Here is a 19,787-nt window from a genome sequence, read left to right as displayed (position 1 = left end):
ACCTCTCACTCTGTAGCCCAGGAAGTTTTGGTCTTCTTGGTTCAATATCAAGTAGCTGGGAGTATAGGCTTATGCCAGTAGCCAGAACTATCTATTCATGTATTCTGTTTTGTTTTGTTTGAAATAAGGTGTCTCATAGCAAGGGCTGGCCTTGAACTTGCTACACAACCAAAGCTGGCCTTGAACTCCTGATCCAGCATTCTCCTTCCAAATGCTGGGATCACAGGCGTATAGCACATATTTGTGGGTTTTATTTGTCTCACGTAGCTAGCTCACACTGGCCTCAAACTTACTTGTATATGAGGTTGAACTTCCTATCCCTTTTTCCTCTGCTTCACAAATGCTGGAATATACAGACAGCTATGGTTTATTCAGTGCTGGGAATCAAACCCAGGGTCTCTTGCTTGCTAGATGTGTGCTCTACCAACTGAGCCACATTGATAACCCATGTTTGTTTCTTTATAAGCTACAGCCCTGAGTCATAGGGACAGGTGACATCAGGTCAAGAAAGTCTTAGGAAAGGTTTCATGTGAGCTAGAGGGGGCTTAGGGACAATACCCACAGTGCCTTTCCTTCCTCTAGGACACAGGAGCAAGGGCTGGCCTGGATAGAGTGCTACTTGCCACTTTTCCAGGGGCTCTGTGTTTCCAAGTTAGAGGGAAATTGAGAGCCTCAGAGGATTACCTCAAATACACTGGCCTCCCTAGCACCCAAGGTCCAGCAGGGAAGCCTAGCAGAAACTGTTACCAGGAGGTGGTAAGCTGACTGCCTGCCAAGCACCAAGCAGAGGAAGCAGGAATGGAGGGAGACCTGGTGACTGAGGAACAAGTGGTGCCTTGGTGCCTTGATGAAGCCTTGGTGAAGCCTTCCGCCTGCAACCACTGTGGAGCTTCGAGCCTGAGGTGGGGCTCAGTGTGTAGTTTGATTGGAAGAGAGCAAAGGGAAGACAGAGGATGTGCTTGCCTGGGGGAAGAGGACCAGCTGGCCCCAAAGCAAATAGATCAGAACCACTCAAAACAAGACTATGATTTTCTTGCCAGTCAGATGGAGTTTACAGCTAAGGACTGCCTTGAATCAGCTCCTGCTTCCACTTCCTGCATGTTGAGACGTCAGGTGTACAACATCACGCCTGGTTTGTTTGGTGCTGGGGAGCCAACCCCAGGCTTTGTGTGTGCTCAGTAGGCACTCTGCCTAAAAGACCTACGTTCCTAGCCCCTGAACAATGATTTTAAGAAAAGTTGGCTTTATCCTTGAAACAAGCCTGTGAGGTCAAGAGGACAGATTCTTTGACCCCTTCCAACAAGTGAGAGGACATTTTACCTGAAACCCAAGGTTACGTAAAACCAATGAGTAGATCGTGTGTGTGTGTGTGTGTGTGTGTGTGTGTGTGTGTGTGTGTTGGGGGAGGGGGAAGGTGAGGGCTGAGGGCAGTGTCCTATCTCTTTTTGGGGGAAGGGCATTCAGGGGAGTAGTCACTGTTAGGGATCCAAAGCCAGGGTCTTGGGCAGGCTAGGAAAGTACTAGCTACTACAGAGTTACATCTCCAGCACTGGAGCTATACAGCTATTTGTCCAGGGAAAGCAGGCCTGGGCTCCCCATATGCTATAAGACATCATTGACTATGTAGTCTTATGTGGACCCTGTTTACTTAGAACTCAAAGCCGCTGCAGAAAATGTTAAGTTCACTGGTTACCAAGGGAAGCAACACATGATCCATCAGATTGACTGGAAATGTCTGTGGCCGGATGAATTTTGACACTAAGTCCTAAAGGATTTGGAACTCCTGAGAACTTAGGATCCTTCAAAGTGAGGCTCTTGACCCCTAAAACAAAGCCTTAGGGAGAGTCCCTCATGCTTCCTTCTTATGACACAAAGATGTAAAACCTGGGCAACTTTATTCCAGTGGTTTCCAAAGCTTTTGTTTTGGTTTTATTTCCTAAACACCTCACTATTTAGGATCAGGAGTCGGGGGCTTAGAAAGCAGCATGAGCCCTGGGTTCTCTTGTTAGCAGTGGACACACCAGGCATATGCCAAATCCCAGCACTAAGGAAAGGAAGATTGGGCTGGGCAGTAGTGGCGTGTGTCTTTAATCCCAGCACTTGGGAGGCAGAGGCAGGCAGATTTCTGAGTTCGAGGCCAGTCTGGTCTACAGAGTGAGTTCCAGGACAGCCAGGGCTATACACAGAAACCCTGTTTCAAAAAACAAAACAAAACAAAACAAAATGTCAACTCTGTTTCCTTTTTCTTTTTTGTTTTCAGGATATGGTTTCTCTGTGTAGCATTGGCTGTCCTAGAATTTGCTCTGTAGACCAGGCTGGCCTTGAACTAATAGAGATCTACCTGCCTCTGCTTCCCGAGTGCTGGGATCAAAGGCATGTGACATCAAGTCCAATTTATATGCCCAACTCTTGTTTTTGATGTCTCACTATTTTTGAGACTGGCCTGGAATTTACAATGCAGCCCAGGTATGGTAACACAAGCCTATAATCTCAACCTTTGGAAGGCTGAAACAAAAAATAATGGTGAACTTTAGGATAGCCTGAATATTTAGAATATAAATTATAATTTATGTAAATACCTATATAAATTTACATAAATATTCACATAAATAATTTAATTATATATGATTTATTCATCTATCTATCTATTTACTTATCTGATACTGAGGATTGAACCAAGAGCCTCATGAAGCCCTTGTTTTTTATTGTTTGCTTTGGTTTTGGTTTTAAATGTTTCATGTCTTCAACCTCTCACTCTCTCTGAGTGGTGTGTGTGTGTGTGCATGGTGTCAGTGTGTGTGTGGTGTCTGTGTGTGTATGCGAACGTGTGTGTGTCTGTATGTGTTTGTGGATTTCTGTGTTCAGAGTATGTGTGTGTTGTGAGTGTGTGTTTGGTACGGGATCTCACAACCTTCTTGAATTGTTAATACTACTGAGTGCTGGGATTGATTGCAGGTGTGCCCCATAGCCTTCTTTCCCTCCAGGGTAGGGGACATGAGATAGATCTGGTTAGGACTCTTCCAATCAAATCAATCTAATCAAACTGCAAACCTTAGCGAACATCTTTTCCGATAACCACTTTTTAAAAAAACTACCGAACGACAGGTGGAATTAAATTAGCCATAACCTAACCCAGTATTCCTAACCCATTACATTTAAACGTGTCGTCAATACCAATAGTGGAGCTAGCTATCTTTTCTCCCCACGGTGTCTTTGCCTTCTGGAGTGTCCTTGACACAGCTTGTCAGGCAGGTCCAGGACATTTTAAACGCTCCACAGCCATGCGTGTCCAGGGGCTACTGTTTTGGTAGGATTGCGAGGGTGCATGAGGAATTAGAAGTCTCTGGGTGTTACCCAAAGGGACCTTAGGGAAAGGCCAGTTCACTGGCGGTCACCGGCTCCCCAGGGTGCTCCCCACCTCCAGGGCACCCCAGGGTGCCCTCTCCTTCACGACCTGGCCAGCCCTGGGCGTCGAGCGCCCCGAGCCCTCCGGCGGGGGCGGGGTTTCAGGGCCGGGTCCCGCCCCTCGCCCGTTGGGCCGCCTCCTCCGCCACCGCCGCGCCGCCACCGGGAGCCGGGCCGCGAGCCGGGCCGGGCCGCCATCATGCTGAGCCGGCTCGGGGCACTGCTGCAGGAGGCCGTGGGGGCGGTGAGGCCGGGCCCTGGTCGGACCGGAGGGGCGGGCGCGGGCAGGGGGGGTGGGTGGGCGGGCGGGTGCGGGCCGCTCGGGCAGGGCCCCTCCCCTGGCCCCGACGCCGCTTCCGGGCCTCGTCTTCGGGTACGGTCCCTCGCCGCGGCCACCGGGAGCGCCTAGCTCCGGGCTCTCTCGATCCTGCGCCTCGCTCTCCTGATCCTAAGCCCGACTCCTGTGACCCTGAGCCACGCTCGCTCGATCCTGAGCCCGGATCCCTCGATCCGCACTGCTTCCTGTGGTGCTTCCTGTTGTCCCACTCCCCCTGACCTGCGCCTCGGTCCCCCGATCGGCGCTCCGCACGGCTTCCCCGTAACGTTCCCTGCGCCCGAGTGCTTCCGCTAGCTGGCTTTCTCACTCTCCTCTCCCGGAAGGTTCCTTCGTCGCCAGCCCTTTCTCCCAGATCTGCTCCCACGCCTCCTCCTCAGGCCGTCAGCCTTCCGTTCTCGTTCCTGACGTTCCTCCATTCCTCCTCACCTGGGATTGACAACAGCCTTCCCCTTCCTCTCTTAGCTGCCAGACAACTACTGGGAGCCGGAGTTCCCGCACTGAGTTCCCTCTTACCATGGGAGTTGCCGCCCTGAGTGACTTAAGTCCCCAGGAAGGGGATAGACAGCATTGCCGGGGTGGGTGGTCGCGAGAACCCGGAAGCAGCCCTCTGCAGGCTTATCTCCGGCCACGGAGCTGACCTTGAGTTGGGGACGTCAGCCTGCCTGAGGGGCTTGCAGGGAAGAGCGGTTTAGTGTTCTCTCTCTCCCTCTCTCTCTCTCTCTCTCTCTCTCTCTCTCTCTCTCTGTGTGTTTACAACTGTCAGTTTGTGTTTGGGCCTTTTTTGTCTGAAAGTGCATAAGTGCATGTCCCTTGCCGCTCACTGTGAGTGGGTCGCTTCTTCATTCAGTAGCCTTGCAAGAGGCTATTTGGAAAGTTAATTCTTTCTTTCTCATTGTATAAGGACACCCTCTAATTGATGGCTTTAGTCTATCAAATTGTCTCTGGAGAAACAATCGTAGGTTTGACTCCACCTTCCCTCCCCCCCAGTACACATCCCCTTCCCAGTCAGAACATCCATTGTTTTTGTCGTTTGGTTTTTGTTTGTTTGTTTGTTTGAGACAAAGTAGGTGTCTCTGTGTGGCCCTGGCTGTTCTCTAACTCCCTCTGTAGAGCAGGCTGGCCTCGAACTCACAGATCTACCTGCCTCTGCCTCCTGAGTGCTGGGATTAAAGCACCATGCCTGGTGGCTGTTATTATAAATTGGCTCGGCCTTAGGAAAAACTGGTTAAAAAAAAAAAAAAAAGAGGGAGGCACTTCTTTAACCTCCCCTCCCCCCACCGACCTGCTCTGCTGTGAGGAACAGGGTCTAGGGTACTCCAAGAGGGAGTTTCCAAAATGACCTTTTCACCTTTTCTTCCTGTCCCAAATAAAAACAAGTGTCATCTTAGAAAGCGATCTGATACCCTAACTCATCCTTCTGGACACAGCTGCATTTTTCCAGGAGGGTTGGAAGTGTGGACAGCCCTGAGCTTCCTTGATCCTTACACACTGAGTGCAGAAAGCTGAGGCACCCGGGGCTGCAGATGCAGAGCGGAGGGACAGATTTCTAGGCAGGTTACGTGCAGTGTGCAACATACAGACCATGTTCAGAAAGTGTGCTTTATGCCACATAGGAATTTGTCTTTTCAGCTCCATCCACTCTCTAGGGAGTTAGGTGTTCCCTCGGGTTGGAACATCAAGTCGAATATGAACCACTCAGAGTACCGCTTTCTGCTCCTTCTGGACCCAACAGTACGGATCCTTGTGGCTCTTTCTAAAAATATTGAAATATTGCTATTGTTTAGAGGAACTTGTCTGGTAGTTTTGTTTTGTTTTGTTTGGTCTGGTATCTAGAAATAGATGCAGGTAGAGAGCTCTGCCCTACTCTCATCTGTCCATCAGGAGTTGATGGCTGTCCCCTCTTCCCTGCGTCTCTTGAGTAGTCTTTTTCATGGAGTCTGGCGCGAGGTTATTTGGAACTTCCAGATGAAATCTGAGGCTAGATAAGACCCTATGACAGGAACTGTGAGGCCACTGGTGTGCTTGCCGAGGACCCAAGGACTTTCTAGGACAAGAAAGTATGGCAAGAGTGTCTTCAGGAGCTTTCTGAGAGTTGGTAAAAGCCAGATTGAAAAAAAAAAAAAGCTCTAAACTGGGCCATGGTGGCATACACTTTTAATTCCAGCACTTGGGAGGTGTAGAGGCAGGCAGATCTCTGAGTTCAAAGCCATCCTGGTCTACAGAATGAGTTCCAGGACAGCCAGGGCTATACAGAGAAAGCCTGTCTCAAAAAAACCAAGAAAGCAAGCAAATCAAAAATCCTATATCCCTGGCCCTGTGGAAGCTGACAGTCTATCAGGACCTGAATAATGGTGGCATATGAATATGATGAGTCGGGTGAGGTATCTTATTATTTCAGTTGATTAGTGTGTATGTGTATGGGGGGTGTGTGCCACAAGCATGCATGTGCAGGTCAGAGGTCCTGGGATTCTTATCTGAGCAAGGCCGCCTTACCAGCCTGGGATGAAGTATCTTGAAGGACTGTGGGTAATATCTTTCTGGAAGAATCACTGACCCTGCATCTACTCTTTGTAGTTTTGAGACAGGATCCCTCTTTGTAGTTCTTGCTATTCTGGAATTTGTTTTGTAGACCATACTAGCCTTGAACTCATAGAGATCTTCTTGCCTCTGCCTTCTCACTACTAGGATTAAAGGTATGCTGTCACTACCACACACGGTGACAACTAATTTTGAAAGAAGAGCCTACTGTCTGCAAGGAGGGTGGGGAGAGTTTCAGAGCTTCTGACTTAGTTGTTCCTTACTCCCCGGTTGCCATGGCCAGCTAACATCTTCCTCCTTTGTCTCTTCTGCATGACACTACCAGACAGATCCTTCCTCCGAAGTTGGCACTGACCTTGCTGCCTTAAAAAAAAAGCAAAACACAGAACAGGCTTCTTGACTTGGCCTTGGAGACCCACATGCCCTTTACCCTAATGCCCTCTGCCCAGATCTTTCCTGGGAATGTCTCCCTTGCACTGCTGAAATTTGATCCAGTTGGAGCTTTTGTTCTTTGGCAGGATCCTGAAAGGAATCCATTAGTGTCTCCTCTTTTCTTAAGACTTACTTTTATTTTTACTTTGTATATATGCAAATCTATGCCATGTGTGTGCAGGTACTTGTGGAAGCCACAAGAGGGGGTTGGATCCAACGAACTGGAGTTCCAGACAGTTGCGAAACATCTGACATGGGATCTGGGAAGCCAGCTCATGTCATCTTGAAGAGCTGCAAGTGCTCTTCACTGAGCCATAGCTCCAGCCTCCAGCAGCAACTCGCTTTAAGACGTCCCTTTCCATTTCTGCTGCTTCCTCAGAGATGACTGGTTTGGGGTACATTTTATCTTCTTCTCTTGGTGACAGCATATTTACTGGAGGTTTAGTTAGCATTAGATTGCTTGTGGCATAGAGCACAGCAGCCTGCACCTAGAAGGCACTCACAAGATGGGTACCAAATGACTGATTCTAGATATGCCCTGCTCTGTGGTACCAAGACTTTTATGGAGCTGCCCAAGCCTTTCACTGACCTCGCTGAGGAGTCTCAGGACCTAGGCAAGTATAAAGGGACGATGAACCCCAAGACACTGTGGTGTGAGCAAAGACCTATAGGAAATGAACACCTGTGGTGGGGGCTGTTGATGCATTCTGTCCTGGAAACAATTATTTTTTCCTTTAAAAAAATTTTTTTTTTTCAGGAGTACTGTATTTAAGTCATTTTGCCCTCTTACCGTCCCCCTTCAAACTTTCCCATGCTCCTAGCCCCTCTCACATTAATGACCTCCTCTTCTTTAATTATTGTTACACACACACACCTTGCTGCTTGTTTGCACACATTCAGGGGCTGACCCTTTGGTACTGGATAACCTGTCAGGGTGTTAGTCTCCCAGGAAGACATTCTCCATCTCTCAGCAGCTATCAACTGGAGCTCTTCAAGGAGGTGGCGCCTTTCGAACTTTTCCCCCATCCATACTGGCATGCCAACTCATACTATCTTGATTAGGTGACTGTATTTTGAGACTCCATGGGCGCAGCTTCCCTGTCACTTGGAAGACATTGTCTTGCGGCAGACCTTCTGGTCCTCTGGCACTTACTGCCCTCCCACCCCACTTCCGCGGTGTCTCTCAAACCTTAGATGTAGGGGTGCATTGCGGGTGTGTCAGTCAGGGCTTGGGAAGCCACTGTCTGCCTATAAACATTTAGTGTACGAGGAAAGGTTTTTTTGTTTTGTTTTGTTTGTTTTTTTCAGGCCAGTTAATCATCCTAGATTCAAGGCCAGTGCCAGCTAGAGAGCAAGGTTGGAGTGTAGAGATGTGTCTAGCAAAGCCTCTGTGTCTGGCTTTAAGTGAAAGGCTTCAGTGAAGCCTTTGTTATGTTTGGGTCAATTAGTAGAGGCTTGGAAATTGTTATGAGACCAAATCTTGCAATGTCTCTAGAGAATCTGCTCAGAGCTACATGAGAGCTTGCAGCTCCAACCAACTTTGGTCCTAAGGGACTCCTGGCAAACTTGGAGTTCTTCCTTTTGATTATGGCTAGCTGTGGTCAAAAGGGATTGGGATTTGTGTGGGAGCAGCAAAGGGCAAGATAACTTTGTCTCTGGAACCTTTCCCGGCCCCAGTTAACCTTGTATGTTTGAATAAAGTAACTGGAGTGAGCTAGCTGTGTGTCAGTCTTTCCCGAGAAGGCTGAACCTCTCTGCTCATTCAGAAATGAAAGCTTAGCATCTTGGTGAGCTTCTCTCTCTACTGTAGCACCTATGACTAACATCAACCAGTAATGGAGAGAATACTTTTGGGGAAGGGGAATTGAGGGGCTTGCAGAGAGCAGAGTCTGAAGTCTCTAGATTTAGGGGTGTAGACCTCTGCCTGGGATTGAAGACTGAAGCTCTCTATAAGTAAAGCCCTTCCTTTATGGGGTACAGAAATATTAATTGTCTGAGTAGAGCCTGCCTTGTCCTTGTACATAGGCTCACCTGGATTTCAACAGAGAGGAACCCAAATGCATTTTCCATGTGTATCAATCTCATTACCTTTCTTCTCAGATGCCCCTGTATTGATGGTAGGCCCTCTGTTATAGCATGTATGGACTTTGAACTGTGCAGAAATACTTGTGTCAGTTCCTCCTTCAATATGCTTACTTGTTGTGGAAAGAGCCTTTGGGGTAGGGATTGTGGGAGACATCCTCTGGGCAGGCTATACTGCTGTGTCCTGGAGAGATGACTTGCTCTTCCCTTTGACAAAGCTGGGAACAGAATGCTTTTTCTAGGACCTAGAACTCACTGGATACTGAGCAGGCACGTGGGCCGTTCCTGTGAGTGCTGGTGCTAGTGGGCCCTTGGTTGGCACTCCCACAAAGACCATGTCTGCTCTCTCTGCAGCGGGAGCCCAGCATTGACCTGCTGCAGGCCTTCGTGGAGCATTGGAAAGGCATCACACACTACTATATCGAGAGCACAGGTAAGTCTGCTGCTCCCCAGCCTGGGACCTGAGGACGGAGGTGGGGAGAATGGGTGGAGAGTGACCAGGGGGTATCTTGGGAAGGTTATGTCAGGGCTCCGCCTGAGCCATCATCGCTGAGCCAGAGATACAGATGGATGGGAGTGAGACCCAGAGCCCTAGCTGGTGCTGGTCTTCAGGGTTAAGTTGTTGACCCCACTCTGACCTTTTTGGGGGAGGAGCTGTGTGAGTGATAAGTGAGAACCAGGAGGTTGGGGACCTCATTGGCCTGACTCTGACTCCACTTGCTTTAGTTTCCGACTGGATGCAGTCCTCAGGCCTTCAGTCCCAAGTGCTTGTCACTAGGACTGTTGATTAAAGGAAATGCAACAGGGCTTGGATGTAGCTCAGTTGGCAATGTGCTTGCCCAGCCTATACTGAGACCTGCTGGTTCAGTTCTCACTGTATAAACCAGGTGATGGTGCATGCCTGTTATCAAGGGCTTAGGAGATGGAAACAAGAGGATCAGAAGTTCAAGGTCACCCTGGGATACCTGAGATCTTGTCTTAGAGAGTTAATGTATAATAAATCATTTTGCCTTGGCTACCTTAAGAAGTACAAGGCAGGGGCTGGAGTGATGGCTCAAAAATTAAGAGCACTGACTGCTCCTCCAGAGGTCCCAGTTCAATTCTCAGCAACCACATGGTGTCTCAGAGCCATTTGTAATGGGATCTGATGCCCTCTTCTGGTGTCTGAAGACAGCTACAGTGTACTCCTAGGCATAAGATAAATAATTCTTTTTTAAAAAAAGAAGTAGTAGTACAAGGAGGAGAGCTAAGGCTTGGACCATGCGTGGGTCCCTTCTCTGCTGGCTGACATTCCCCAAAGGGCCAAAGCATTCATGCGCTAACCCACCATGACTCAGAGGGGGTCAGAATCTGATTGGGTGCTTAGTAGTCCATAAGCCTGGTTGCCAGGTAACCAGATCCCCTGTCTGTAGCGTTTCATCTCCCTGATTTCAGACTGTGTTTGGACCTATGACTTTTCTAGAGGCTTTCTTTCCAGCTTGAGCCAGCCCATGAAATTAAAATGGCCTTTGAGCACTCTGGGAATGGGAGGGGGAACCGTGGGGAATCTGTTAAGCCAGGATCCCTTCAATCTTGGCCTATGGACACTGAGACCGGACTGTTCATACTGAATGGTAAGTAACTGTTGTCTATTGAGCAGCAGTTCTGACATCTCCCTACCTGAGTCTAATATCACCTCTCTCAACTGTGACATCCATAAGTGGCTCTTGATCGTTACAGATGTTTCGGGGTGGGGAAGAATTTCTTTCCAGTTGAAAGCCAGTCTTTTATACTGAGTCCTATGCTATCTTTCTGGGAATTGGTTGAACCCAGAGTAATCCTATCTCTATGCCCCACTGAGCTACATTCTGGGGGCCTTTTCTTTTACTTTTTAGTTTGAAACAAGGTTTCACTTAGGTTGTCTAGACTGGCTTTGAACTTTTAATATCTCTGCCTTGCGGGAGATTATAGTCTATACCTCCAAGTCCAGCCTAAAGCTGTCTTGAGTCCTCCACCTGACCTGGGTCTTTTTCTACATTTAGGCCCTTAATTTCCAGAGTGGTCTCTAGACCAGAGTTCCAGGGAGAGGGTGAAGCAAGGTGTGTTGCTTAACAGCCATTGCCTTAAAGGAAAGCTAGGGGGTGCTCCAAGGCCAGCTGGGAACTGTTCTCTACTTAGGTACCACCTGGCCAACAGATTGTCTGTTCTTTCCTGTGGCTTCCCACAATGAAAAAGGGGCAAGGCCAGGGCCTGGGAGATGCTAGGAAGGAAGTTGATAAAATGTGGCCTGGACAGTCACCAGGCAGACTCTGGAGCTGTCCACGAAAGCCTGGAACAGATAGGCGACTCTCAAATCCTCTTCTATGGACCCATGTCTTCCTGTGGGCTCATAAGGGGTCCCTATTCTCACTTTAACAGGGAATGTTGCTGTACACTTGATGACACACTGAAGCAAGCACACACTCCCATCCAGCAGCCCGTGGTGTCCTGGGCCTTAGCCCCTGCCACTTTGTCTCTTTAAATAAATATACAAGTATCAGCTGTAAACTTCCATTTCCTGGTGCCACTTAGCCCATCTCAGTCGTGACTTCTTCTGGGCTTGTCATGAGAGGGTCTGCTGCTCTTCCTATCGCCTATCCTTGTGTCTTTAACCTCAATTAGATGAAAACACCCCGGCCAAGAAAACAGATATCCCCTGGCGACTGAAGCAGATGTTGGACATCCTGGTATATGAGGAGAAGCAGCAGGCATCCTCTGGTGAGGCTGGACCCTGTCTGGAATACTTGCTACAACACAAGATCCTGGAGACCCTGTGCACTCTGGGCAAAGCGGAGGTGGGCAGTGCGCCTGGGGCATCTGGAAACTTCCACCCTAGTCAAACCCTTATCCCACGCTTTCCTACCTGTGCTCCTCTATCTAATGGAACAATTACTGTGACTAATTGAGATAACTCACCTCATCACTCAGCCAAGAGGGGCCTGCCATTTCCTGGACTCTATTCAATGTTCTAGGTGCTGAGATTGAGGGCCGGCATAATCACATAGACTGGGTCCTTGTTATCCAAGGGGATTGGTCCCAGGACCCTGCTACCCTCAGATCCAAAATCTGTGGATGTTCAAGTCACTTTGAAATGACATCTGAGGGCTAGCAAGATGGCTCAGTGGGAAAGGTGCTTGCCACCAAGCCTGGCAATTTGATTTCAGTTCCTGGGATCGACATGGTAGGAGAGAACGGAAAGTTGTACTTTGACCTCCTTATGTACGATGTGGCACATGTATGTGTGTGCACATAAACATAAATAAAGTAAATAAAATAAAAATTTATGTAGAATCCAGAAAGAAAGAGAGGGACAGAGAGAGATGATGGATAGATTGGTAGATGACAGATTCCCAGAACCAATGTTCCACAGATATCCAGAAATGACTATGTTTTTAGATAGCCTGCACACACTTTCCCATGCCTTTAAGTCATCTCTAAGTTGCTTATAATTAATAAATATAAGTATTGTGAAACTCATGGAGCTACAGTAACTAGCAATAAGAAAAAGGTCGCCGGGCGGTGGTGGCGCACGCCTTTAATTGGGAGGCAGAAGCAGGCGGATTTCTGAGTTCGAGGCCAGCCTGGTCTACAGAGTGAGTTTCAGGACAGCCAGAGCTATATAGAGAAACCCTGTCTCGAAAAACCAATCCCCCCCCCCCCCAAAAAAAATAAGAAAAAGGTCTATACATGTTTCTGAGGTCTATACATGTTTGATCTGAGGCTGATTGAACCCACAGATACAAAACCAGTAGATATGGACAGAGTGCTGTGTTCAATCAGGAAGGGGTTTGGGGCAAGACGAGAAGGTCTGTTTTATATGCTGTGTGAAGGGAGGAAGGCTCTGAGCCCAGTGGCTCTTTGCAGAGCAGTGTTTCAGACCTCTGACAGGATGCTCTGTCTCAGTACCCCCCAGGCATGCGACAGCAGGTGTTCCAGTTCTTCAGCAAGGTCCTGGCCCAGGTGCAGCACCCACTGCTGCACTATCTGAGTGTGCACAGGCCTGTTCAGGTGAGGACCAAGGAGACGGAGGGTGCCGGGCAGAGAGCTTCCCTTTCCAACACCCGTCCGTCTGGGTGTCTGTGCTGCTCCTCTTTCAGAAACTTCTCCGACTTGGAGGGACAGTCCCTGGTTCCCTCACAGAGAAGGAAGAAGTTCAGTTCACCAGTGTCCTCTGCTCTAAGATACAGCAGGATCCAGAGCTGCTGGCCTATATTCTGGAAGTAAGTGCTCCTGCGGGGAACAGAGTGTGGTGGGGAGCCCCAGAGGCAGGCAAGCCTTCTTGACCCTGCTGAGGAAGCAGCACAAGTCCGTGCCCACAAGCATTCTGGGATGAGTCTCCTTTGTTTTGTTTGTTTCTGCATTTTGGATTTTAGTGGGGGTGAGGTGGGAGGTGTTTCTTATAGTCCAGGCTGGCTTCAGACTCACTGTGTAGTGTCAAGGATGACTTTGAATATCTGATCCCTCTAACTCTTCTCTCACTAGTGTTGAGCTGTAGGCGTGTACCACTATGTCCAGTTTATGGGCTGAGGATTGAACCTAGGGCTTGATGTGTTCTCAGCAAGCACCATACCAACTAAGCCGTAGTCCAGCCCATTTTGTATGAGTGAGTGTGAGTGTGCATGTGTATATGAGTACGTGTGTGAGTGTTTGTGTGTGAATGTGAGTGTGTGTGTGTGAGTGTGTATGAGTTTGTTTAGGTCAGAGTTCAACTCTGTAGAGTCAGCTCTCTCCTTCCACTTCACATGGGTTTTGGGGATTGTACTCAGGTCTCTAAGTCTCCTGTAGCAAATGCCTTTACTTGATGAGCCATCTGTTTTGGCTCTTATTTTGACTGTCGGAGGCAGGTGGTCTGTCTGTCTGTCTGTCTGTATGTATGTATGTATGTATGTATGTATGTATGTCTATACACACACATGTCCCAGGTTTGCCTCAACATTATAATCCTACTGCCTCAGCCTCTCAAGGTCTGAAGGTACAATATGTATTATAATGCCTGGCAAGACACACAGTGAGGCTGGGCGGTTGTGGCGCACGCCTTTAATCCCAGCACTTGGGAGGCAGAGGCAGGTGGATTTCTGAGTTCGAGACCAGCCTGGTCTACAGACTGAGTCCGGGACAGCCAGGACTACACAGAGAAACCCTGTCTCGAAAAACCAAAAAAAAAAAAAAAAAAAAGACACACAGTGAGACTGTGTAGACCAGGCTGGACTTGAACTTGTGACCCTCCTCCCTCTGCCTTCCAAGATTACAGGGATGCTCTACTACCCCTGACTCTTAACCCTGCACTCACAAGGAAGCACCTTGTGGGATGGAGTGATCTCCTTTCTGACCTTGGCCTCACCCCACTTTCTTTCAGGGTAAAAAGATTATAGGTAAGAAGAAGACAGCCAGAGAGTCTACAGTTCCACCTAAAGACATAGCTGGCTATAGGGACAAGGACTGTCCCCACGGTGATGCTCCCAACAGGGATCCTGGACTGGATAAGGAGCACTCTGGTGTCCCAGCCTTGAGCATCCACCTGCCTTCGGAGACTGAGGGGCCAGAAAATGGGCCTGGGGAGAGCAATCTTATCACCTCCCTGCTTGGACTGTGCAAGAGCAAGGTCTGGGCACAGAGCCGGCAAGGGTGGGAGGGGCGGAGAGAGCTGTTCTCTCAGACATCATCTTCCCATCCCTTAGAAGAGTCGGCTGGCCCTGAAGGCACAGGAGAACATATTGCTGCTGGTAAGCGTGGCCTCACCAGCAGCTGCCACCTACCTGACACAAAGTACCTCCTGTTGTATGGCAATAGCCGAGCACCTCTGCCAACTGTACCGGTCCATGCCAGCCTGCCTTGACCCAGCAGACATTGCCACCTTAGAAGGCATCAGCTGGAGGTGGGTTCCTGGCCTAGGGAGACTGGGAAATACCTGTAGCTGCTGCTAGTCTACCTACCTTCTTCCCGGGAGGGCAGGCGGAGAGCCAGTCCCAAGGACCCTTCCCAGCCTCACTTCTCCAATCTGACCCCAGCAACAGAGGCCTTCGATGGGTGGAGACCACCCTCAGCTATCCTTCAGAAACACCCTGAAGCTCCTGCTCACCCTCCGGACTCTGGCTTTCCTTTCTTTTAGGTTACCCAGTGCCCCGTCTGATGAGACCGCTTTCCCTGGCAAGGAGGCTCTGGCTGCCTTCCTGGGCTGGTTTGATTATTGTGACCACCTTATCACAGAAGCACACATGGTGAGTGGGGCGGGTGTGACCAGGCTTCCTTGCTCAACGAGGGTTTCATGGCAGTGATGGAGTAGAGCTGACGCACTGTGACTTGAGGCCCGATGCCAGCTTGGCCCTGGTTAATCGGGCCTCTCTGACATATCTGGGGGCTGCGTGAGGACACGTGATTTTTTAAGGAATGAATGTGATGGGGTTTGAATGCAGGAGACATGCTCTCTGGCTCCTAGGTGGTTGCAGACGCCTTGGCAAAGGCTGTGGCGGAGAAGCTGTTTGTAGAGACCCTGCAGCCCCAGCTCCTGCATGTGTAAGTGTCTGTTCAGTCCCTTGTTCATGGCTCTTATCTGTGTCTGGCCCACCCTACCAGGCCTTCTGCCGAACAGAGGCCAGGAACCTCCTATTAATATTTGCCAGGTCCAACACGCACATGGCTCTAGGAGCACAGCCTCTCCACCCCTAACTGTAGGACCTCATGAGGGATGGGGAGTTTAGCCAACAATGGGAAGAGAATGGAAATGTTCTGTACTCCCACTGACCCTCCTCTGCTCTGTCCATGTCCCTGTCCCCACAGGTCTGAGCAGAGCATCCTGACCTCCACTGCCCTGCTGACAGCCTTGCTACGTCAGCTGCGCTCCCCTGCACTGCTGCAGGAGGCCATGACCTTCCTCTTGGGCACTGACCAGCAGACTGCAGCCATAGAGGGCAGTTCCCATACTCTGGGCACACACCTCATCATGCACTGTGACCATCTCTCTGACGAGGTAAGCCTTCATCTCAGCTTGTGCCACAGCCCACACAGGACTTCCAGAAGGTTCTTTCCTGCTGGCCCAGGTAGCTCAGCCTCAGGCCTCAAGCCATAGCAGTGACAGTATATGATTGATGGCCATGTTGTCTTTGTCATGGTTCTCTGTAGTTTTGCAAACTGCTTTTCTATTCATTCAGCTTTTGGAGACTGGAACTCTCTGAAGTAGTCCCATTTTTTTTTTTTTTTCTAATTCAGAAACTGAGGCACAGAGAAACCAAGGCGTTTACTTGCGATGACACATCAGATGAGAAATGGAACCCCTTCTTTAGCCCCTAACCAACAAGGGAGGTGACCCTACCTTAGAGGAATTTATCTGGCATTGGTTCTCAGGCATTGAGAAACCGAGAGGAGCCAGGCAGTGGTGGCATGTGCCTTTAATCCCAGCACTCAGGCAGAGGCAGGTGAATCTCTAAGTTTGAGACCAGCCTGTTTTACAGAGTGAGTTTCAGGACAGCCAGGGCTACACAGAGAAACCCTGTCTTAAAAAAAAACAAACTAACGAACGAGAGAGAGAGAGAGTAGGTCGGAGGGTGAAAGGAGGGTCCCCTGCTGTCCTCTCTCTCATTCTAGATCAGCATTGCTACGCTGAGGCTGTTTGAGGAGCTGCTGCAGAAGCCCCATGAGCGAGCCATCCGCAGTCTGGTCCTGCAAAACCTTGAGGGCCGCCTATATGTGGCCCGGGGCTCGCCAGAACCGGAGAGCTATGAGGATACCCTGTAAGTGGAGCAGAGAGGGAGGCAGGGTGCTGCCCAGGACTCAGCACACACATGACAGCCACTCATCCATCTGCTCATCGGGGCATGGTGATCTCCCTGCCTGCAGGGATCTGGAGGAAGACCCCTACTTCACCGATGGCTTCCTCGATTCTGGCCTTCAGCCCTCCACAAAGCCTCCCCCAGCTCCTGCCACCAGTTCGGATGGCAAAACAGCAGTGACGGAGATTGTTAACAGGTGGGAAGCAGGTTAGGCAAGCGGAGTCACCTGAATTAGATTCTTTCTTTGGGACCCTGTGAACAGCAGAGAGTGGGGGAAACCTGGGGAGGCGCCTCCACACCTAGGCCCCTGTTTCTTAGCTTCCTTTGCCTGGTCCCTGAGGAAGCCAAGACATCAGCCTTCCTGGAGGAGAATGGATATGACACATATGTGCACGATGCCTACGGCCTGGTGAGTGAAGGCCCTGTGGCTCCCCTCCCCTTCTAGGCTCTTTGATATCCCCCTGATACAGTCTCAGCCCCACACTGTTCTTATGGGGTCCCTCACCTAGGCCTCTCTGGGTCCATTCCCTCAACTCTTCCTCTCCTCTGCTTCAGTTCCAGGAGTGCAGCTCCCGTGTGGCCCACTGGGGTTGGCCCCTGGGCCTAGCACCCTTAGACTCTCATGAGCCTGAAAGGCCTTTCTTTGAGGGTCGCTTCCTCCAAGTGCTCTTTGATCGAATCGCCCGGATTTTGGATCAGGTAGCCATAAAGACCATGCCTAGGAAAACTCCAGGCTGGGCCTTGTGAGACTGGGGACCAGGGTGGACCCCTCTTTGGTTCCTCAGCTCCACAGCCCCTTTACCTTTCCCCAGGCAGGAAGCCCTGTCTCGCCTCTTCTCCACACGCCCTAACATGCTCTGGCCCTCAGCCCCAGGGAATCCATGACATAGATACATCACGTGAGCCTCCCACCCCCGCACACATTCACAGCAGCCAGGCGCCTTGCTTGGGGAGTGCAAACATGCTCAGCCTTGGTTGCCAGCCCTCAGCGTTGTCCATCTTGTTCCCTCCAGCCGTACAGCCTGAACCTACAAGTGACCTCAGTCTTGTCCCGGCTCGCCCTGTTCCCCCACCCCCATATCCATGAGTACCTCCTGGATCCCTACATCAGCCTGGCCCCTGGCTGCAGGAGCCTGTTCTCTGTGCTTGTCAGGGTAAGGATGAGGGTGTGACAGGAAGGGACAGAGCAAGGCAAGGGGTGGGACTGGATAAGTACCCTTACCGGTATCAGCGTAGGTTTTCCAGTCCTGTCCTCCCGCCTCCAATGGGATGGTAGAGCCAGGGGCAGTTGTGGGACATGGTCACTTCTCATCTTAGTCCTTTCTGGGCTCTAGGTGATCGGTGACTTAATGCAAAGAATTCAGAGGGTACCCCAGTTTTCAGGCAAACTGCTCCTGGTACGCAAGCAACTGATGGGCCAGATTCCCGGAGAGCAGTAAGTAGCCAAGGGAGGTGGGTGCCCAGGGTTGGAAGGGCAGCACTGAGGAGTCTGTCCTGGGTCAAGCCTTGTGGACATGAGCTGTCATGCTATCAGCACACCTGTTGACACCCAGCCATGCCATCATCCCCTACCTGCCACTGTCTCTCCACAGTCTGGACCATCAGACCCTACTCCAGGGCGTGGTAGTACTTGAGGAATTCTGCAAGGAGCTGGCTGCCATTGCGTTTGTCAAGTTTCCTCCACATGGTCCTTACCTGAACTTCTCTCCACCTCCAGAAGGGCAAGTCTGAGCCAGGAGCATGATGGGTGGGGGAAGACTCCTGCCTGGCCATGCTGCCACTCTGTCCTCTGTGCTGGGGACTTCAGCTGCAGGACACCTCACCTGTTGACCACATGAGCGGAGGTTTCAGGGAGGCCCTGGCTTCTAAGGCAGTGGTATTCTTGGAGCCTTTTGGAGGAGCTGGAGGATGGCCAGTGGGCACCTAGATGCCGCCCTGCATGTTGCGTGACTCTCTCTGCTATACTGCGACAGGGCCACAACATGAGACAGCTCCAGGGGCAAGGGCAATGAACTGCTTGCTGCCTTTGAGTCTGGCTAAAAAAAAAAAAAAAAAAAAAAATCCAGTCCAGAGAGCTAGGGGGCCAAGAACCCTGTCTGTTACATTAGGTATCATGGAAGCTACTGAGACTGCAGGTTTCTCCATGGCTTCATGAACAGTAGTGAAGGAGACAGAGGAGGAGACTGAGGGGAAGCCCCCTCTTCCTGCTCTACCCTCCTGGAGACTGTTGCAAAATTCCCAACAGCCTCATGGCAGATGCCCAAAGTGTGCTCTGCGCCCAGGCGGGGGCAGCTGCTAACGAGAGCCTTGGCGCAGCTGCAGCCAGGGCAGGCGAGAGCCTTGGAGCTGGGAGCTGGGTGCCAGGCTCCAGCTCCAGCTGGTTCCTCTCTGGCGCCTTCTGAACCCGTCTCGGCAAGTCGGAAACACCTGGCCAGAGAGGTCATTGACCAGGGATGGTGGGCCTTGCCCTCTGAATCTTGCCCAGTGTCCAAGGATCCTAGTGGAGTTCCCAGGATCCTGGCGAGTACAGGAACTCAAGGTACAGATGGGATAGGGCACCCCAACTCCAGACCCCTGAAGCCTAGTAAGGATAGGCTGAGACACAAGCAGATAGCTCTGGTATTGTTCTTCGTATGTCCTCCATGGCTGGGGCTTCTACCCCACCCGGCCTGACTCTGTCTCAACCTGCAAGAACACTCGGGCGGCGCCAGGCATTACCTCACAACAGGCCTGCAGTTGTTGGCTTCGCTCCTGGGCAAGGAGGGGCAAGCCAGAGCCCCTTTTGCTTCCTTTTCCTGCCCATGCCGCCTCTCAAAGCCGGGCACAGGTTGCCAGGAGGTGACATGAAAGAGGAGGAAACTCCATGACCTCTACCTCTCCCGCATTCCTCCCAGCGGGGGAGTACTTCTCTGCTGCTCAGAAGAACATCATGCACTCCTGTGTGTGTGAGAGCTATGAATTTGAGTGTGTGTGTGTGTGTGAGAGAGAGAGAGCGCGCGCATTGTGTGTGTGTGTGTACGTGTGTGTGAGCGAGCTGTGAGTGCATATGGGTGCTGGTGTGGGACAGGAGCAGACCTTGGTGGAGTGGGTCTACACTCTGAGATTCTTACGCGTTTGAGGGGCTGGGCAATATTCAATGCACTTTGGCATTTGCATGGTGTCTTCACAACAGCACAGCAATAAATATTGTGATTGTGTGGACACGCTGA

At 50.6% G+C, this 19,787-nt stretch overlaps 1 protein-coding gene across 3 annotated transcripts; it reads left to right on the top strand.

Annotated features, from left to right (window-relative positions):
• Positions 1 to 3,392: 3,392 nt before the first annotated feature.
• On the top strand, positions 3,393 to 19,787 carry Fam160b2 (family with sequence similarity 160 member B2). Of its 3 annotated transcripts, none has more exons than XM_031361858.1 (17): positions 3,393 to 3,649; positions 9,149 to 9,227; positions 11,435 to 11,607; positions 12,716 to 12,820; positions 12,910 to 13,032; positions 14,169 to 14,414; positions 14,491 to 14,687; positions 14,922 to 15,030; positions 15,249 to 15,325; positions 15,590 to 15,779; positions 16,394 to 16,539; positions 16,646 to 16,774; positions 16,897 to 16,987; positions 17,134 to 17,277; positions 17,592 to 17,732; positions 17,913 to 18,013; positions 18,171 to 19,787. In XM_031361858.1, exons 1-17 carry the CDS (start codon positions 3,605 to 3,607, stop codon positions 18,307 to 18,309), a joined length of 2,235 nt encoding a protein of 744 aa, XP_031217718.1. In that variant the 5' UTR covers positions 3,393 to 3,604; the 3' UTR covers positions 18,310 to 19,787. The 3 variants fall into 3 exon arrangements, with proteins under 3 accessions (XP_031217718.1, XP_031217719.1, XP_031217716.1); XM_031361859.1 differs by lacking the exon at positions 3,393 to 3,649 and adding an exon at positions 3,698 to 3,778; XM_031361856.1 differs by lacking the exons at positions 3,393 to 3,649; positions 9,149 to 9,227 and having other exon boundaries at positions 11,510 to 11,607; positions 12,726 to 12,820.

The sequence above is a fragment of the Mastomys coucha genome, unplaced genomic scaffold, assembly GCF_008632895.1.
Source record: "Mastomys coucha isolate ucsf_1 unplaced genomic scaffold, UCSF_Mcou_1 pScaffold9, whole genome shotgun sequence".
NCBI lineage: Eukaryota > Metazoa > Chordata > Mammalia > Rodentia > Muridae > Mastomys > Mastomys coucha.
This window is presented reverse-complemented; position numbering and strand designations above follow the sequence as displayed.